The sequence below is a fragment of the Belonocnema kinseyi genome, chromosome 2 (genome assembly GCF_010883055.1).
Source record: "Belonocnema kinseyi isolate 2016_QV_RU_SX_M_011 chromosome 2, B_treatae_v1, whole genome shotgun sequence".
Lineage (NCBI taxonomy): Eukaryota > Metazoa > Arthropoda > Insecta > Hymenoptera > Cynipidae > Belonocnema > Belonocnema kinseyi.
In genome coordinates this window covers 134,477,496-134,493,930 of record NC_046658.1, presented here as the reverse complement: position 1 = coordinate 134,493,930, position 16,435 = coordinate 134,477,496, and the positions used below count along the sequence as shown (strand labels likewise).

Genomic DNA, 16,435 nt, shown 5'->3' with positions numbered 1-16,435 from the left:
TTCGCGACAAAAAAAATTGTTTAAACAAATGTATATTGTTTACAGATATCTTCTTCTATAATATCACTGGATAGTTGCGGTTTTTTCTAAAACTTTTAACTTCTGGTCCACTTTTCAATTAGAGTAAAGTCATACTTATTTAAAGTTAACAAAAATAATTTGTTAAAAAATTCATTATTATTGTTAATAACATTCTCTTTGCTCAAAGGTAGAAAAACGCGGTTTCTTCTAAAATTTAAGCTATTTGTCTATGTTTCCCTTGAAATGACATGAAAATCAATTAAATTTAGTATAAATAATTGTTTTACTAAATTATTATTGTTTATGGCTATCTTTATCTAAATTAATTTCAGGTAGTTGCGGTTTTTTATTGAAATTTTTAACTCTTTGTACTCTGTTCACTTAATGAGATAAGAATTAATGTCAGTTAACAAAAATAGTTTTTTAAACAATTAATTATTGTTCATAACTATCTTCTATTAGATACTTGCCAGATATTTGCAATTTTTCCAAAAAAATTTACTTTGTTCTGCTTATTCTTTGCTTCTCTCTGAACAGATTCTATGCTATTTAAAAAATAATTTTTTTTGAGGTTCACTTATTATTTGTTTATAACTAAAAAGTCAAAGCAAAACTAAAGATTTCAGAAAAAAGCAACTTGAAAGGATTCATCTAAGAGAAGATAGTTATAAACAAAACATAATTGTTTAAACAACTATGTGTGTTAAGTTACAATAATTTTTACCTCATCGAGTGAAAAGAGTACAAATATTTACAATATCAGAAAAAATCACTACTAATTAACATTAATATAGATAAAGACAGCTATTAACAATAATAAATTGTTTAAACAACTATTATTTTACTTCCATTGTTTATTACTTAAATGAGTAAAGAGTCGGTTGAAATTTAGAAATTTCATGAGGAACCGCGACTTTCTAGCATCATTGAAATATTTAATATAATTAACACTATTAATGAATTATTTGAACATTAAATTTGGTGAATTTTAATTAATTATTAACCTTACTATAATAATGAATTGGACAAAAGTGATTTTTTTTGGAAAAACTGCAATTACATCATATTATTCTGAGAGAAGCTTACTGAAGAATAAAAATAAATTGTTTAAAAAATGATATTTATCGTTATTTAAGTATCAGCTGACGCTAATTAAAAATTGGACAAAAATTTTTAAAAAACGGCACTTTTTAATAGTATTCTAAGTGAAAATTGCTGAGAATAATAATGAATTGTTTAAGAAATTCATGAAAATATCTGATTATAAGTAAAAAGTATTATTTTACGCATTAGAAACAATTCTCATTTTTTTTAAATCAGCGGAAAAATTATAATTAGTGCCAAAAACTCGCAAAACCCAGTTTTTCACTTATGGTTTTTTTCAACCTTATAAAAAAATATATGAAGTTCTATTCACAAAACAATATTTTTTTCTCACTCTGTTGCTGATTGTTAAGAAAAAAGTTGAGTTTCAACTCGATTCAGGTTATAACGGCGATTCTGAAAGAAATTTCCCCAGAAATATTTTTATCTTATGGGAAATAAGTGTTAAACTTCATGGGGCTTGCGCCACCTCTAAATATAACTTTTTTCGAAACAAGAAGAATTAATTGTTTTGTGACGGTGGCCTAAAGGAAGGCTAAAGGGGCAGAAATTTACATATCAGAAACACGGTGCGGCCTGTGAAACCGCACGGCCATACTTGATGGTTAAGCATATTATGTGTGTTGAAAGTGGAAAAGCAAATTGACTGGCATTTAATATGTTTTTTAACATTTCTTTATTTTTCCTAAACTAAATTGATTTATTAATGGTGATTTCATTTCATAAAATATCATTTTTCCTTAGCTGATATGTTTTGTAATTCTGGAAGATAGTAATTTAAATTTTCGCTACTTTGTAAATGGAACTGCAATCAATAATCAAAGTAACGCATCAGAATGGCGAGCTGGCTGCGAAATCGATGGAGCTAGTCTGTAAAGGGATAAAAGTTGAATTCAAGAGAATGAAGTAGAAGTTAAATAAAAAGCGGAGATAGAAAAAGATAAATGCTTATATGTATTGTAATTTTTTAGATATGTAGCATTGGGCGTTTGAATATCCAAAAAATGTTTAAAAAACATCCTGGGATATTTTATAAACATAAAAGGGATATAGACATTTTTTTCTTCAACGGATATTTCGCCAATATCTAGCAGATATCTTCAGGACAGCTATTGTATGTCTTTAGACTTTAGGGGGTGATATTAAAACACAAAAATCTTTTCATTTTGAATGAGATCAGTGAAATTTAACAACAATTTTGTTTTTGACAAAATGGTTGAATGCTCAACCGAAACTAAATCATTTTCAACCGAAAAGTTAAACTTTTCCCCGACAGAGACAATAATTATTTCCAGTTAAAAAACATCATTTTTTGAAAAAAATATTATTGTTTATAATTATCTTCTCTTAAATAATGGTTAGAAAGTCCCAGTTTTCCAAAAAAATGTTAACATTTTCTACTTTTCAATTATATTGGGGGTTGAGGTAATTTGTTTTAATGAACCCAATTTTTTAAACAATTAGTTATTATCGTTATAGAATTTTGTTTAAATTAATGCTATAAAGTTGCATTTGTTTCTGATATTCAACTATTTGGCCACCTTTCACTTAGAGTGAGACAATAATTTTAAAAAACTCAAAAAATCTAATCGTTTAAACAATTTATTATTATTTGTATTTACCTATTCTTACGAATTTTCTATAATATTTAACTCTGCTTTGGGTTCCTAGTTATCAACAAATGTTAAATAAATATTAGTTAAAATGACTTAAAAACAATTTTCGTACTTTTTTCTGAATATATTTTTATAAAATAAAAAGGGCATTTGGAATATTTTTTTAATTTTCTATATAAATTATACTAAATATGAATTTACCTTGAAATTGTTACTAAGAGGCTTTTTGTTTCAATAATTATCAATACTCATTATTTGTTCCTAACTAAAAAGTCCTAAAAAGCTTAATATTTCTGAAAAACTAGCAAAGTTATAATATTGCTTCGAGAGAAGATATTTATAAATAATAATAAATCGCATAAAGAATTATGTTTGTAAACGTGCATTACTTATGATTTCATAAAATAAAAAGTAAACAAAAAAATAAAAATTGCAGACAAACGCATCTATCTAGCGTTCTTATAGGCGATGATAGTAATAAACAATACTAATGTGGGAAACAATTATGTTTATTAAATTTGCTTAATTTCTAACTCGCTCTAAGTGAGAAGTTGACAAAAAGTGAAAATTTTCAGAAAAATCGCAATTATCTAGTACCCTATAGGCAAACATATTTATAAACAATAATAATTTGTTTAAACAATAATTTTTGGTAACTTCTATCAATTATTACCTCGTTTTAAGTTCAAAGAAGACACAATGTTAAATATTTTATTGAAACCTCAACTTTATAGCATTATTTAAAGAAAATATTGTTATAAATAATTATAAAGGATTCACAGAATTATTTTTTATAAATTTGTTGGACTATTGCCAGACTCAAAGTGAAAATTTAAAAACAAGTCGAAATTTTTGAAAAAAGGCGATTTTCAAGTCTATTTCAAGAGATGAATGCTCTAAACAATAACAGATTGTTTAAAAAATTGATTAGGACATCTAGTTATAAATATTAAGATTAAAGAATTCGAAAGCGATCAGTTTCTTATCGCGTGTAGAGACGATGAGTAAGAACCCTAAAATGGTTCAGCGAAATGCTCTCACCGGTGAGCAAAATAATCTCCATGGGCACTCAAACATTTTACTCACGATTTGATCATCGTTTTAAGTAAAGTTTATTTATTTATTACTTATTGTAGAATATTGGATGTCTGTAAATTGTAGACAATCTCAGGTTTTGCATTGCAATTTGCGAAGAAAAATATTATCACTCACAGTGAGCAAACCACCCTATTCCGTACTCATATCGAAATATACTATTACAAAAAGGAAATTATTTGAAAACTAAAAATTCGGACCGCCATAGTCATATATGGCAAATGGGCCCCCATTCAAATTGCACCAGCGCTCGATCAGACTTAACCTACGCAACTCTTAAAGAAAAATATTAAAATAATAAATTTAAAACATTTTTCATATTTCCTCAAATAAACCATTGAAATTTAACAGATTTTGAGTGAAATCTCACTGGCTGAACGAGCCAAGGCTTATTACTAACAATTAATGAGATTTCACTAGAACATTCAGTAGAATTTTGTCAATGGTTTAATCAGTTAGGTTCACTGGTTACTTAGTACAATAAGTCACCTATCGTATGTACTGCTATCTTCAGTAATGCTCTTTTAGTCGAGTCATTACTGGTTCACTTAGTCAAAGTTGGAAAAACACTGTTTCATTAGTGACAATTCTATTTACTGATTCAAACAGTGAACAGTTTACTAATTTCCATTGACATCTTACTGGTTGAAACATACAGAAATATATCACTGACAATCAGTGATATTTCACTGGTTCACTCAGTGAAATTTCGCCACTGTTTTATTCAGTTATATTCACTGCTTACATAGTATCAATAGTCTTCTGGGCATATGAACAGGTATCTTCGATAACGCTCTTTTAATTGAGTAATTTACTGCCTCGCCAAGTCAAAGGCGGAAAATCACTGTTTCATCAGAGATAATCACAAATGCTGATTCAAACAGTGAAATAGCAGTGGATGAAACAGTCTGAAGTATATCACTGAAAAGCAGTAAGTTTTCACTGATTCACTCAGTGGAATTTCGTCCCTGGTTTAATCAGGTAGCTTCGCTGATCACTCAATACCAGTAGTCATCTGTCGTATGAAAATACTGATTAAGTCAGTAACAATTTGACTGATTTCTAGTGAAATCTTACTGGTTGAAACATCCAGAAGCGTATCACTGACAATCAGTGAGATTTCACTAGTTTGCTTACTGTAATTCCTTCACAGGCTAATCAGTTAGGTTTACTGGTTACTAACTATCAGTACTCATCTTGTCTGATGTGCTGGTATTAATAGTAATGCTTTTTTAGTTAAGTCACTTACTGGTTTACCCAGTCAATGTCGAAAAATCACTGGTTTACCGATGATAATTCCAAATACGGATTCAGCCACTGACAATTTCACTGATTTCTAGTGAATTATCACGGATTGAAATAGTTAGAAGTTCCTCGCTGACAATCAGTGAAATTTCACTGGTTTAATCAGTGAAACTACTTAATTGATTTAATCAGTTTAGCTCACTGATTACTCTCTACCAGTAATCATATTGTTGTATGTACTTCTGTCTTCGGTAGTACTATTTTAATTAAGTCACTGAAGGGTGTCCCGGTTAAAGTCGGAAAGCCACTGGTTCGCCAGTCATAATTAAAAATACTGATTCAGTCAGCAGCAATTCCACTGATTTCCTTTAGGAGAGAATAAACGATCGTTATGCATCTAGGAAGCAAAGTTACATATTGATTTTTAGTGATATAAGCCTTGAAAGTTAAATAATAAGCCTAGGTGATTATTGGTTTTCCAGACCAGACAGCATGATCGCATACATGAAGCTGTGAAAGTTTGAGTGCGCGTAGGGAATCTACGTAAGCAAACTCAACGTTAATTCTGAAACTTGAAGTTGTTCGAACTTAAGTGTCGGTAGTTCAGATTGCTCGATGAAATTCGAGGATTCAGGGGTCGGTAGTAGTCACAGGCTAAAGTTACAAATGCGAAGAATCCTCTTACCTACCTGGAGTCCTGGAGAAGCACCAGCACTTGCCTGCAGTTCCCAAAGTTGTGATTGCGTTGAGTTGACGTGGCATATCGCATCGCATCGCATCGGTTTCCATAGTAATTATTGGCGAGAGCTGCCTTCCTTCCTTCTCTGCTTCCTTGCCTTCTTGCTTCCACTTACTTCCTTGTTCAATGTTGAGGAAGTCGCTCAATATCGGAATACTCAACGAGACAATTCAAATGGCGATGCAGGACTATGAATGTCCAATTTGTAAATTTAAGGAAAAGCTTTAAAGCTCTTCCTTAATTAGATATTGATCAGTGAAATAGGTCAGAACAGGCTTGTGGAAGATACGTGTTGTTTAAATAAACATTACAATAATTCTCGATTAATCTGAAAATTTATACCCCGAAAGGGATTTGATTTAATGGTATAATAACTATTATCTTATTTTTCTATCGTTTATTTGTTAATTTAACTATTTTTGGTAGAATAACCAAATATATATATATATATAATAACCAAAATTTAATTTTTTCAATTTGAATTAATGAATTGTAGAACAAATAGATTAATTTTCGAGTCAGTATGGTGAATAGAGGCATTTTAGTTGGAATGGAAGCTTCTAATGTGTCCCATAAGGGTTTACATTCTTCTTGCACCTTCTCTATTCCTTTACACACCCTCCACACACTTGCTTGGTGGTGGAAGGGGGACCTACAGTTTAAGGTGGGTTCCGAACCACCAAGAGCAACAGCCTTAAGTACTTAGAGAAAACCTTTTTCTCTCGAGGTACCGGTCCCACGAATTTCCGGAGATGAACAGCTCCCTTGCTAGGCTAGTGTTCACCGCATGGGCCACCGAGACTCTTCCAGAGTGCGAGGCGGGAATCGAACCCGCAAGCCGAAGGAGTGGGTCCAAAGCCTACGCTTTAGCCCCCACGACCATCGTCCCACTCTAGGCATTTTTAGTTTAGAAAATTAATTTTTAATGAAAAAATTTTTTTTCACAAATGAATTTTAATTTGAATATAATAATGTTTAATGCAAAAAACTTTAGTTTAAAAATTAAAACTTTTATGTAATGACATGAGTTTTCAGCAACAAAATAGAAGAAATTGTGGAAAAATTTATTTCATTAAAAAAAAACGAATTCTCTAACAAGAGGATTAATTTTTTTAACATACATTTGCAATAAATCAATTAATTTAAACTCAATTAATTGAATATTTAAATAGAAAGGATAAATTTTTACCAAAAATATAATAGGTAAACTTTCAGTTGAGAAAATTAATTGTTAACCGAAATAAAAACTATTCATATATATATTTATATTTTCAGCGCAACGAAGTAATTTTTAATTAACTAAAATTTTACTAAACAAGACAAATTTCAAACAACAAACATAAATTTTTTAATAAAAAGGAATTTAGCCAAATAATTAAATATTAAACCGAAAAGAGGAATTATTAACTACTTTGTTAAGAATTCATTTTTTATTCAAAACCGATACTTTTACATTGAAAATTCGACTATTTCATTGAAAATGGGTTTTTTGTGCTTGAAAATGAATCTTTTAAGTTTAAAATTAAGTAATCAGTTTTTGGTTTAAAAATGTCCCTTTTTAGTTGAAAATTTCTCGTTTTTACTTAAAAATTGAAGTATTAAATTTTTTGTTCATAAATCATATTTTTTGCAAATTTGCAATTTTTCTTGTAAAAATTTATCTTTTTTTCTCAAAAGTGCAACTATGTGGTTAAAATCGAATGCAATCGAGAATTCAGCAATTTCGTTCAAAATTCGCTATTTTTTGGTTCAGCTCAGCGTCTGTTTTTTATTTCATTTTTTGTTTTTCATTGAAATATCAACTATTACATTTTTTTGTACAAAATTGTTTTTTTATATTAAATTCGACTGTTTTTTATTGAAAATTAAAATATTTTTTGGTGGAAATAACCACTATGTTTTTTTTTTGTTTAGAATTAATCCTTTCTACTAGAAAGTTCAACTAATCGGTTGAAATTAAATTTTGTTTTTAAAAATGTCTTGTTTTGTTAAGAATTTAATATTTGAGCTAAAAAGTAATCCTCTTTAGCTAAAAATCTAACTAACTTGTTTAACATCTTTCTGGTTTAGAAATTTAAATATGTTGTTAAAAAGACAACTTTTTTTTTAAAAGTCGTCTTTTTGCTTTTTATTAAAAATTCCTTTATTATTTTGAAAATTTGTCTTTTTTAAATAAAGTTAACACGATATGTTTAAATTTCATATTTTTGGTTCAAAAGTCAGGTATTTATTTAAAAATTTATTTTTCAAATATTTCTTAAAGATGTTTGCTTTATTGTTAAAAAACAATTTAATACAATAAGGCTTAAAAGTATTTGTGTCTCTTGCATGAATTCCGTTTTGGCACTCACGCCTTTATGCCCCGGTCTTCTCCAGTTATATTAAATCACGTAATTCCACGGAGGTCTTAAAATTAAATCTGATTAGTCTAAATCCCGAAAATGTTATAATGATTCGTGTAATTTTGGGCAAAATTCAAGCTTTATTCTACCTAAGAGCTTTTACAAAGCGCCGGAAGTGAGAATTCGTGGTTGCATTCTATAACGCATTGCAGTAGGTGCTCTCCAATTTGGCATTCGAATGTCACACTGGACTATCTGCGCCAAAACAGTGCTCTCCTTTTTAACAATCGTTACTGACCTCATTCAGATGTAGACGTCAGACTCTTGGATTTTATATCTTACTTGGAAATGTATCAAAATGTCATGATATTCTGATTTTTTTAATACAAATTTTTTATAATAAAAACACCGGGAAAATTAAATAATTGCACAAGCTAAAATCGATGTCTCCATTCAATACTGATTCAAGTCGCGTTTAGGTGGTTTGCAGCTCTATGTCGCATTTTTTATTATTTATTTTCAGAAGACAATTATTATCCAATTTTGACTTATTTTAAATGAAAGCTAATACAATGTCGCATCAAGTTGTCATGGCCGATTTTAAAATTTTTATTTATTTTTTGTTTTGTTTATTTGACGGTGAAAATAAAAAAAAAGATCTTGACTTTTGAATTATACCGGTTTTTGAAAAATGCTTTTATTCAATCCAAAATACGTAGAATACTGAAAGAAACTATTCAAACGAGATGTACAGTTGCAACGCAAATGTTTAAAATTGATTGAATTTGTTATAAACAAATAAGTGAATAAAAATTTCTATATCAGGTATTTGTGATGGAATAAATCCAGTTTTTTCTATGAAATCGATCACATATTACTTAAAAAAGAAACCAAAGTATAATATTTAGCTACCAATTAAAGATTATTAATTTTTTAAACTACCATAATTAACAAATGCTCTATTTGGCTATTTCTGAAGGTACAATAAAGATTTTTTCAATGCAGTTAACTGTAAATAACTAACTTCTAAATTTTAAATAATATTTTAATGACATTAAATAATTTATAAATCTATAATTTATGAATCTATAACATTGGATAAATGTTTAACCAAACCTAATTAACGTATACATTATTTGGATATTTTTCAGCATTCAAACTTGTTTTTTTTCTGTGTAATCAACTGTTAATAACAAGTTTTTCAATCTTTTTTTAATAGCTCGATAACGATCAAAGATTTTTATTTTTATGAACAACTTGATTAACGTAGCGATATGAAGTCAAATTAATTCTACAAAAAAATACTTTCTCTTTTCCTGATCGCCTCGAAACTGCATTTGATACACTTGAATCCCTAAATCAATGTGATATTAACAGTTGATTACACACAGCAAAATTTATATGCTGAAAAATAGCCTGATAATAAATTTTTTCATTAAGTTTGGTTAACCAATTATCAAATGTTATCGATTCATAGAAGAAACCATAGCTTGCTAACTAACTGAATTTTGACTCCGTGAAAAAGGGGTGTTTTATTAATAAATTCATTAAGCGATAAAAATTAGTTTAAACAATTGTTGATTACAATCATAAATTGTTTATTATAACAAAAATATATAGAAAAATTTAGCAGTTAGTTATTTACAGGTAATTGCATTGAAAAAATCAAGTTTGTACCTTTAGAAATACCCAAATATTGTATTTGTTAAGTAAGGCGAATTAAACAATCATTAACTTTTATTAGGTGACCAAACATGCTACTTAGGTTTTATTCCTAAAGAATAGATCATCGATTTTTCATAAAAATTTCATCAAAAATACCTAATACGGATATTTGTTTATAACAATTAATTTTAAAATAAGAAATTATTTATTGACTTTTATTGGTGCATCTAAAAAACTATTTTTTCCATAAATTGTTTAAATTTAGTATGAATCAAGTAACCAATCCCCACCAATTTTCAAGAAACTTGTTTCATTTACTTATTTGTTTATAAAAAATAAAATACATTTTTTTAAGATTTTCGTTGCTATGGAAATTCTTTTCTGGATAGTTGCTTCCAGTTTTCTAGATATTTGTTATTGAATCAAAGAATTTTTTCTAGCCGCTATATTTAAAAGTCCATTTCTTTTTTCATTTTTGTTATTGCATAAACGAAAAAATACACAAAAGTTCAAAAGTCGGCAATGACAGTTACATGCGAAATTGTATTAACTCTTATTTAAAAAAAAGTTAAAATCGGATAATAATTATCTTCTGAAAATCAGTTTTTCCAGAAAGAAAATGAAAGCAACCAAAAAACGTCGGTAGACTTGGAAATTGCTTTATTTTTGTCTTTTTTCTAATTATTATTATTATTATTATTATTAATTAAATTATTTTTGCTGACTATATTTTTTCGAAAAATAATTCAATATCGTTTCTCATGCATTAAAAAACTAATTAAAATTTTCAAAAAGTAATGCAAAATTCTGCCAACAATGATGAATTCTTAATTAAAAATGTAACATTTAATATTTCAACCTAAGAGATATTTTCACTTGAAATCAAAAAAGTTAAATTTGACCAAAAACGACGAATTTTCCACAATTTTTTACGCATTTTTACGTTACTTATGAACCTTACACCAAAAAAGGAACTTTTAAGAAAGTGTCTTAACTTTCCTCAAAAGCATTTAATTTTTAACCTAAAAAGATTGAATTTTCAGCAGAAAATGTAAAAGTTGATATTTTATCAAAAAAGTATTCATATGTTAAATTAAATAAAGTGAGAAATATTTAACTTCAGAACATATACATTTCCAACACCAAATTGTCAATTTTATACAAAAAAGTTAATTTTTAATTATTTGCATTTTTATCATCGTAATATTGAATTAAAATAAAAAATAAATCTTCTCAAAAAATGAAATACTTAAATTTTCAGTTGAAGAAATAAATTTTTCACAAAAAAATAAGGACCAATTCTTAACATGAAAACAATTTTTAACAAAATAGTTGAATTTAACAATAAAAGAAATTTCGAATTCAAGTGATAAATACGCAATCTAAGAAATTAATTGTTAAAATTTAGTTCAACTTTCGACAAAATAGTTATATTTTTTACCAAATGGTTTAATTTTTTAGAAGAAAATGCGAATTTCCTACAAAACAGATGAATTTTCAAACCCACGATATGTCTTCTTCATAAAAAATTTAATGCTCAACATAGACAGGTTAATTTTCAAATAGACAGTTGAATTTGTAATAACCCAAAAATGTCATTTCTATAGAAAGAAAGAAATTTCCAAACTGAAAGTACAAATGCTGAAGAAAAATAATTGAATTTCAAACAAAAATAAATTGTTTGTTTGAATATTTATTCTTGTGGTAAATTCAGCTTTTTGGTTTATAATTCGTCTTCTCTCTAAATTAATTTTTTAAACTAAAAATTGAACTCGTCGATCTTTGAATAAAAATCTGTTTTAATAAAAAGTTGAACTATTTAGTTGAAAGATAGTGTATTTTTTTTAAATTTCCACTTTTCAATGGAAAGTTAATCTTCTTGGTTAAAAATTTTAATTTTTTAATTGGAAATTCAAGAGTTTACTTGAAAGTTTACCTGCTTTGTTAATAATTATTATTTTTCGCTCAAAATATAAAATTCTATTTGACAATTTATCTCTGCTTGATATTTAAATTATTTTGTTTACGATTCGTATTTTTCGTTGAATTAAACTGTTTTAATTTTATACATTTTTTGGGTTGAAATATAAAATATTCCTTTTTTTTTGTTAAAGCATTAAATTTTTTAGTTAAACATTGACTTTTTCAATGGAAAATTTATTTCCTTAGTTGAAGGGTCATCTCCTGGATTAAAAATTGCACTATTTGGTTGAAAACATTGTTTTTTAAGTTGAAACTTAATTCTTTTAACTGAAAATCGAACTATTCCATTTTTGGTGAAAGATTGATCTCTTTTAGTTGAAAATTCAACATGTTAATTGAAGTTCCGTTTATTTTGTTTAAAATCGTCTTTTTCGAATTTAAATGCTTTTATTCAATTTCTTTGTAGGTTCAAATTTAAACTATAAATTTTTCATCGAGGATTGATATGCTATTTTGTTAAAGATTCATTGCTTCAGTTGAAAATGTATCTCAATGGTTAAAGATTTAACTTTTGTGTTTATTAATCGGTTTGTCATTGAAAATTAATTTTTTTTTAAATTACAATTACACCACTCAATTTTCCGTAAAATCTTTTTTTATTAACTGCCAATTCAAATATTCCAATTTTGATTGAGTATGTACCTTTTTTATCTGAAAATTGAAAGATTTTGTTACGAATTCATATTTTCTGGTTATATTTAACTGTTTTTAGTTTTTAACATTTCTAGTTGAAATATCAACTATGTCATTTTCCGTTGAAAATTCAACTTTTTGGTTAAAAATTTAAGATTTTACTTGCAAATTAATTATTTTTATTGAAAATTGAACTATTTTCTTAAAAATTGTTTTTTTTTAGATGAAAATTTATTGTTTTTACTAAATATTCAACTATTGCATTTTTGTTTAAATATTAATATTTTTTAGTTAAAAAGTTAACATGGTCAACTAAAAATCCATGTTTGTTCAAAATTCGTATTTCTTTGGATAACCCTAAACTCTTTTGATCTAAAACTGAAATACTTTTCTGTTGTAATATACACTGCAACATTTTTCGTTTAAGAATTCATCGTGTGTGGTTCAAGGTTCAGTTTAATGGAAAATTATCTTTTTAATTTAAATTTTTTGTTCTTGAAAATTAATATTTCAAATTAAAAATTTAACTATTCCGTTTATGTTTGAAAATCGAACTGTTTTAATTAAAAATGTAACTAGTTCATTGAAAATTTGTGTTTTTCGTTGAATTCGACTCTATATATTCAAAATTTTTTTGTTTGAAATGTCAAGTATGACATTTTACATTGATAATTCAGATTTTTTGCTTGAAGAATCATCGATTCCGAATCAAACTCATCATCATAGTTCAAAGTTTATTTATATGCTTGAAGATTCAATCATTTGTTGATAATTTATTTTTGTCTGAAATTAAACTTAAACTGTTTCGAAAAAAATCGACTTTTATGATTGAATTTAATTGTTTTTTTATTTTAAATCTTTGTTTATTAAACTATCAACTACTACATTTTTTGTTAAGAATTTATCATGTGTATCTGCATGAAAAAATAGACAGAAATGTTCGAAGTGCTGCTCAATCAAATAGATTCATTCAATTTGTTTCAGGGATCCTAACAAAGCTAGTCCTATGGGCTGGGCGGATAACAACACATCAACGAGTCCACCCTTCTGGGATTCGTATGACGCCATAAACCAACTTTACCTCGAGGCTGGTCGAACAACAGAGATCCGCTCACACTACAGAGGACACAAGATGAGTCTCTGGTTAAATCTTCTCCCGCAATTACATCGTCCTGGGTACGAGGTTAGCATGCGGCACCATCATCTTATGGAGAGTGCGAGTTTATACGAGGGAGCTGTGCGAACCCAGACCATGGTACTGCCAATTCCAGCCCCGCCAATTCCAGTTCCATCGCCAACTGAGCCATCAATGCCTGTCACTGTCTCCACAACCGAGTGCACACCAAACACAACAACCATGCTTCCAACAACCATCAAAAGCCAGCCATCAAATCTCGGAGTTGGTCCCAATAATCTCCTCCGGAAACTAGCATCAAGTCACTATCAAAGTTACACCACAGCCCTGACAGTCACCATCGCTGTTGGAGTCTTCCTTTTGCTTCTGAATATCCTTATCTTCGCAGGGATCTATCATCAACGTGACAGAAGTTTATCTTCTTCAGGGTTGAGTGGATTTGGAGATAAGAAGAAAGAAGAACTTCTGGAAGCTGGCTGTTCTGGAATCGAAACCTCGAGCAAGAGAAGGCTTTCTACCTTTGCTCTGAGTGACTCACCGTCTTCGAGTCCAACACTTCATAAAACAAAACTTGTTGACGAGCTGGAGATGCAGTTGCAGGAGTTTCAGTGTTCACCACCTCCTGGGGGGAAGAGGATCGTTGATCCTCCGATGTACAACAGAAATATTTGTGCTCGGAGATCGAGAACACCATCACCCTGTGTGGATGCTACTGTTGCTAGAGACGATGATGATGATATTGATATTGATGATGGTCTTCCAGAACCTCCGCCCCCACCAAAAGCTCCAGCTCCCAACATTCTGGCTTGTCCTGGAATCCTGAGACAACCAGGAACGCCTGGAAGTGCCAAGAAACGAGTCCAAATTCAAGAAATATCGGTTTGAATCTGGCGATATGAGTCAAGATAACAATCTCGCCCGTAGGCTAGCCTCGATTAGGTGGGTATGCAGATAAAAAGAAAGGAGAAGTTCTGGTAGCTGGCTTTAAGCGACTTACTATCGTCAAGTCCAACACCTCATGAAACAAACCTTGTTAATCAGCTGAAGATGCAGTTGCAGACGTTTCATTACTTACCACCTCTGGGATGAAACAGAATCATTGATATACTGATTAACAACGGAAATATTTTTGGGTAGAGATTCAGAAAACATTTCGACCTCAGTTTGGGAATTCTAAGACAACCAGGAATTCCTGGATGTGACAAGACACATGTCCAAATTCAGGAAATATCGATGTGAAATGTTGATAAGATAGTGATACGGATTTAGAAGCTATGCTTCTAAAAAACTTTCGAAAGTTCGTGTTCGTTACTAGAAGTTATTTTAAAAGAAATTTAAATGAGAATGTGCCAGTTATTTACAATCAATCTCTTGATTGACAGAGTTGGTGCTGAGAAATTAGATATAAAGGAGACACATGGAATTTATTATGCGAATGCAACATGGGATTGATGTGACCTCAAAAAGAGAATAGCCATTTGCGGCTCTGATAGCAGTTATCTCAGCATCAAGCTGAATTACTCGAGGAATTGGGCATGTCGACTACTGGTTTCAATTGCAAGAAGAAAGTTGCGTGATGTGCAGAATCCTATACCACAGAAAGTGAAATGGAAGTTGTGTGTTGTGCCGAAATAGATCATAATAATTTTGTGGATAATTGTTGTGAAGTGAAAGGAGTGCGCGGGTCCATCCTAATATATTTTTTTCAAGGGATGCTTACAAGTCTCAAGCGAATGAGCTCCTACATATAAAACATTGAAAGTTATTTCCCTAGGATTGTATAAGAAAATTGACTCATGTCAAGAGAATGCTAATTCATCAAGAGAGATCCTAATAAACTTTAAGACTGAGTTTAGCTTTGTCAAAATACGTAATAATAGTTGATACGTGAAATAAACGCACAAGGCATCCAAATTGTAAATAGAAAGGATAGCTTCTATCTGGAAACCCTTAATTGTAAGCATCCCTAATGTGTAAAAAACACCCATGCTAGGGGCCATCCTAAACTAGGTTAACTAGAAAGAAAGACGCTCGTGTCATTTCATCAAGTGTCGTTTCAGCAAGTTTCTGTACATCATTGTTTGTATTATGAACTGTACGGAGAGAAGGTTGTGGCTAGGAAAGTGTTACGTCCACGTTATAATTGAGAAACCGATCCTCAAACAAGTCTAAAGTTAGCTTCATGTTGGTAGACATTTTTGTGCTTTTTGGGTTATTGTTGTCTGTTACTTTGTTTGATGATTCGGAAAGGTGTCGTGTATCGAAATAGGAGCGAAGAAGGAATTGGGCAAATGGTCACTGTATGGTGGATCAACTCCAAAACAAATTTAAGAATGACCCAGTTACCATTTTACATATATACATATACGAGTTACACGTTTAGAATAAGCATATACAGATACAGATACACGTATATCTACGTGACTGCGTTCGCACGTGCACTCATAAAAACGAGTCTATCAATGTTTCGAATGTTGGAGTTTGTTTAATAAAGACGTAAACCATTTAAATAATGCTTTTTATTGTTTAGCCTGAATTTCCTTCAGAATAAGAAAAAAAATTTCATTGAGATCCCATTGGAATGACGGATGAAGGCCCTGGGTGTGAGACAATTTAGTTAGTAAAAAAACAACTTTTTTTGAAAAAGTAAATAAAATTAAACTTAAGTACTGATTTTTTCCATACCTAGTGCATTAAAAAGTCTTCATTCGGTATCCCAGTGGGGCTTTTTCTCTCGAGCTTTCACAGTGTTCTAATTTCTTTCTTTAATTTGTTTCTTAACATTTTTCTTATTTTAAATTTTTCATTTTATTTACAGAATATTATTTTATTTCAGTAGAAAATTTAGAAAACTTAT

At 29.4% G+C, this 16,435-nt stretch overlaps 1 protein-coding gene across 2 annotated transcripts in view; it reads left to right on the top strand.

The window, feature by feature from the left end:
• LOC117167950 (neuroligin-1-like) overlaps positions 1-16,063 on the top strand; it is a 183,909-nt gene extending 167,846 nt beyond the window's left edge. For both annotated transcript variants that reach the window (XM_033353215.1, XM_033353214.1), the window contains exon 8: positions 13,428-16,063. In XM_033353215.1, the coding sequence (XP_033209106.1) occupies positions 13,428-14,463 (1,036 nt within the window). In that variant the 3' untranslated portion in view covers positions 14,464-16,063. The remainder of the gene's footprint in view (positions 1-13,427) is intronic.
• Positions 16,064-16,435: the final 372 nt, after the last annotated feature.